The sequence below is a fragment of the Diorhabda carinulata genome, chromosome Y (assembly GCF_026250575.1).
Source record: "Diorhabda carinulata isolate Delta chromosome Y, icDioCari1.1, whole genome shotgun sequence".
NCBI lineage: Eukaryota > Metazoa > Arthropoda > Insecta > Coleoptera > Chrysomelidae > Diorhabda > Diorhabda carinulata.
Window position 1 is genome coordinate 11443071 of NC_079473.1, and position 5430 is coordinate 11448500.

General features: G+C 34.3%; 2 protein-coding genes across 2 annotated transcripts; one reads left to right on the forward strand and one right to left on the reverse strand.

Moving 5' to 3' along the window:
• Window positions 1-1299: 1299 nt before the first annotated feature.
• Window positions 1300-3140, forward strand: LOC130902940 (uncharacterized). The gene is made up of 2 exons (XM_057815230.1): window positions 1300-1372; window positions 1936-3140. Exons 1-2 carry the CDS (start codon window positions 1300-1302, stop codon window positions 3138-3140), a joined length of 1278 nt encoding a protein of 425 aa, XP_057671213.1.
• A 75-nt stretch (window positions 3141-3215) lies between these two features.
• Window positions 3216-5056, reverse strand: LOC130902942 (uncharacterized). Its single transcript, XM_057815231.1, has 2 exons — window positions 4984-5056; window positions 3216-4420 (listed from the first exon to the last, which is right to left on the reverse strand). The coding sequence occupies exons 1-2, from the start codon at window positions 5054-5056 to the stop codon at window positions 3216-3218; spliced, it is 1278 nt and encodes a 425-aa protein (XP_057671214.1).
• Window positions 5057-5430: the final 374 nt, after the last annotated feature.

Sequence of the window (5430 nt, forward strand, 5' to 3'; positions counted from 1 at the left end):
TCGAAAATAGTAATGAACAACAAAGCACTTTTGATATTATTCAACGGTTTATATGTGAGGTATACAATGTCGGTTCGATAACTGATGTTGATGCAGCACGGCTTCAACTATTCATTAATACATATCAGGTCTCAGATATTAATGAAGAGTTTAGCCGTGAAAAACTACGAAATTTTGATGCTAGCAGTCTGCCACCATGTAAATCCGAGCTGCTACAACAATTTCTGCGAGCCAACTATGTGTCTAGCATTTGGAAGAATGCAAATCAGCAAATTCCAACAATTTATCAACCCGAGAATAATGGTTGGGTTCTCGAAGATAATCAGTACCATTTTAAATGGTTCGAAGGTGATCAGTTGCCAAATTTCGTCAGAGATTAACTGAAAACTATCTCATTAACTTTTTCATATTTCTACAGAAACTGACGAAGAAGAAGAAGACGACGATATGGAATGGACTAACAGTGACGAAGAAAATGATAACATTGATTATTATGATGATAATGAATAAAATAATATTTTCTTTAGTACACTATAATAATAATTTGTAATGTCATCAATCTATTTTTTATGCTTTATAATAACTTGTAATGTTATTAATATATTTTAAATTAAATTTTTGAGTATTATTTATTTGGTTTTTTTTATAATCTGTTATTGAGAGATCGCAATAGACCTCGCCATCTCACTAGCACCCACCATACATATACTGTCTCGCGCTCGCTCCTCAGCGACCCTATATCATTGTCTGGCAAGGGGTTGGGAACTATCAAAAATGTCTGGCTGATGAGGAAACATCATCTAATTATTACCTAAGTATTATATATAAAAATCAGCTTTTATACTATAACATAAGTAGAATTATAATTTCATGAACATTAGGGGTGTCTGGCAAGGGGTTGCCACGATGTTAAGTGTCTGGCAATCAATAACGTGATTTTTGATAATATTCTGAAGGTAATACCAAAAAATCACACTTTATTATTTGATGAATTTAGATCGGTATTTGACAATGGTTTAACACATGATATAAAACATAACCTTAATTTAACTAAAAATAAAACGTTTCCTATTAAGAGTATTTAAAGTTTTAAATATTTAAAAAGAGACTCAAATGTCTTATGTATTATGCAGGCTTTTATCCAAACCTGATCCCACTGCATACTAAAAACAATCAGTGCTTTTCGGTGTTAAAAATGAAGATGTATGAGGGTGTACATCAGAGCTTTACTCTATTACCTACTTAAAAGTGGTTACTTGCATATGCGGATCTCTAAACCTACTGTTCAGTTTCCCCAGTATGCCTGCGGAAAAGTGCGTATCGGCAACGCCGCTTAATAAGAGCTTCTTGGCGAGGCCACCTATTAAAAAAGGTGCGAACAACGAGTGCAAAAAGAGATTCGATTGTTTTCCGTACTGAAACGTGGTAGTTTGTAACGTTATGTTATTAATACAGTTTTGATTATAACCTTAGAAAATATAGCTGATTTTTAGTAGATGTAAAATTGGGTTTGATTTCAAGTAAAAGAATATCAATCCTAAACATTGGTAGCAGAGCGTGGTTTTCCTACTAAAAATCCAAGTAGAATCGAAGTTCGGGGTTATAATTACCACGTGCAAGCATCGAAAACGGTTCCCGGCAGCCGTTGGCGTTCTATATTGTGTGAGCCAGTTGCCCAGTAGAATATTGGACAGTAGACGAAGAGAGAAAAGCGACCAGAAACAAAGTGAGTTCCTATTTAATCTTATAATCCTTTGGTTCGTTAATGTTGAATTGCTTTCATATAGGCTTATAGATTAGAAATTTAACTAACAAGATTTAAATAATTATTTATCGTTACGATGTCGGAATTAGCGACTTCAATAAAAAAAAGAGGTACAATAAAGTCAAAATTAACACATTTTTCAAAGGTTTTAAGTAATTTATTAAATTCAGAAACAGTGACGGAGGATGATGTAATGCAAATTGTGGAAAGAGTCGAAGCTTTAAAGGAGGTTAAATTTGAGTTCGAAGATATACAGGGTAATATTGAAAAATTAACGGAAGCTGCGGATTTAAATAATCAATTAGAATTACGGCATAAATTCGAGGATGAATATTTTAAACAAATAACGTTAGCAAAACGATTTTTGCGTGAACACGAAATTAAATCGAGTCCGAGTGATTCAACAAGTAGTTCGGAAAATAGTCCCGAAATTCAAACAAATGAGCATTTACAATCATTAAATAATGTTAGGTTACCAACAATAAATCTTCCAAAATACAGTGGCGTGTATCAGAACTGGCTAGAATTCAGAGACACTTTCTATTCGTTAATTCATGAAAATATATCAGTCAGTAATATTCAAAAGTTTCACTATCTCAGAGCATCACTAGAAGGAGAGGCGGCTCTCGTCATAAAATCACTAGAGATATCAACGGCAAACTATGAGGTAGCGTGGAATGCATTATTAGATCGGTATGATAATAACAAGTTGCTAATTCACAATCATGTCAAATCATTATTTAGCGGTGAATCGGTAATGAAGGAATCTGCTAGCGGGCTGAGAAAACTTATAGATGATTTTTCTAAAAATTTGCGGGCACTGAGTCAATTGAATCAACCAGTATCGGAGTGGGATAGATTACTTGTTTTTTTGATTTCTACAAAATTGAATAATAGCACTTTGCGCGAGTGGGAAAATGTTAAATCAGATATAGAAAACCCTACTTTTAAAGATATAAAGGATTTTTTAAAGTCAAGAGCCGATATGCTAGAAATGATAGCACAGAATCAAACAGACAAGCGTAGAATTTCCAGCTCCAATACTAGGTCATTTTTAGTAACAGATAATCAAATTCGTACTCCAGTTTGTGTTTTATGCGAAGGGAATCATTATATTCATAATTGTCAGCAGTTCCTTAAGCTTTCGATAGAAGAACGCGAAGGTAAAGCAAAAGCATTGAAATTATGCACTAACTGTCTGAAAAAGGGTCATTATAGTAAGGTATGCCGACGTGGCACATGTATTAAATGTCATGGGAAACACAATACATTATTGCACAGGGAACGTAGAGCATGGTCGGCATCAGAGCAATCTAATGAAGTAACGGAAAAACGCAAAATCCGACAACAGATCAGCAACAACAAAATTCTGTAGTACTGTCTGCGTGCTGTTCTGTTGACCACGTATTTCTTTCATAGTTTTGGTCAACAGAACAGCACGCAGACAGTACTACAGAATTTTGTTGTTGCTGATCTGTTGTCGGATTTTGCGTTTTTCCGTTACTTCATTAGATTGCTCTGATGCCGACCATGCTCTACGTTCCCTGTGCAATAATGTATTGTGTTTCCCATGACATTTAATACATGTGCCACGTCGGCATACCTTACTATAATGACCCTTTTTCAGACAGTTAGTGCATAATTTCAATGCTTTTGCTTTACCTTCGCGTTCTTCTATCGAAAGCTTAAGGAACTGCTGACAATTATGAATATAATGATTCCCTTCGCATAAAACACAAACTGGAGTACGAATTTGATTATCTGTTACTAAAAATGACCTAGTATTGGAGCTGGAAATTCTACGCTTGTCTGTTTGATTCTGTGCTATCATTTCTAGCATATCGGCTCTTGACTTTAAAAAATCCTTTATATCTTTAAAAGTAGGGTTTTCTATATCTGATTTAACATTTTCCCACTCGCGCAAAGTGCTATTATTCAATTTTGTAGAAATCAAAAAAACAAGTAATCTATCCCACTCCGATACTGGTTGATTCAATTGACTCAGTGCCCGCAAATTTTTAGAAAAATCATCTATAAGTTTTCTCAGCCCGCTAGCAGATTCCTTCATTACCGATTCACCGCTAAATAATGATTTGACATGATTGTGAATTAGCAACTTGTTATTATCATACCGATCTAATAATGCATTCCACGCTACCTCATAGTTTGCCGTTGATATCTCTAGTGATTTTATGACGAGAGCCGCCTCTCCTTCTAGTGATGCTCTGAGATAGTGAAACTTTTGAATATTACTGACTGATATATTTTCATGAATTAACGAATAGAAAGTGTCTCTGAATTCTAGCCAGTTCTGATACACGCCACTGTATTTTGGAAGATTTATTGTTGGTAACCTAACATTATTTAATGATTGTAAATGCTCATTTGTTTGAATTTCGGGACTATTTTCCGAACTACTTGTTGAATCACTCGGACTCGATTTAATTTCGTGTTCACGCAAAAATCGTTTTGCTAACGTTATTTGTTTAAAATATTCATCCTCGAATTTATGCCGTAATTCTAATTGATTATTTAAATCCGCAGCTTCCGTTAATTTTTCAATATTACCCTGTATATCTTCGAACTCAAATTTAACCTCCTTTAAAGCTTCGACTCTTTCCACAATTTGCATTACATCATCCTCCGTCACTGTTTCTGAATTTAATAAATTACTTAAAACCTTTGAAAAATGTGTTAATTTTGACTTTATTGTACCTCTTTTTTTTATTGAAGTCGCTAATTCCGACATCGTAACGATAAATAATTATTTAAATCTTGTTAGTTAAATTTCTAATCTATAAGCCTATATGAAAGCAATTCAACATTAACGAACCAAAGGATTATAAGATTAAATAGGAACTCACTTTGTTTCTGGTCGCTTTTCTCTCTTCGTCTACTGTCCAATATTCTACTGGGCAACTGGCTCACACAATATAGAACGCCAACGGCTGCCGGGAACCGTTTTCGATGCTTGCACGTGGTAATTATAACCCCGAACTTCGATTCTACTTGGATTTTTAGTAGGAAAACCACGCTCTGCTACCAATGTTTAGGATTGATATTCTTTTACTTGAAATCAAACCCAATTTTACATCTACTAAAAATCAGCTATATTTTCTAAGGTTATAATCAAAACTGTATTAATAACATAACGTTACAAACTACCACGTTTCAGTACGGAAAACAATCGAATCTCTTTTTGCACTCGTTGTTCGCACCTTTTTTAATAGGTGGCCTCGCCAAGAAGCTCTTATTAAGCGGCGTTGCCGATACGCACTTTTCCGCAGGCATACTGGGGAAACTGAACAGTAGGTTTAGAGATCCGCATATGCAAGTAACCACTTTTAAGTAGGTAATAGAGTAAAGCTCTGATGTACACCCTCATACATCTTCATTTTTAACACCGAAAAGCACTGATTGTTTTTAGTATGCAGTGGGATCAGGTTTGGATAAAAGCCTGCATAATACATAAGACATTTGAGTCTCTTTTTAAATATTTAAAACTTTAAATACTCTTAATAGGAAACGTTTTATTTTTAGTTAAATTAAGGTTATGTTTTATATCATGTGTTAAACCATTGTCAAATACCGATCTAAATTCATCAAATAATAAAGTGTGATTTTTTGGTATTACCTTCAGAATATTATCAAAAATCACGTTATTG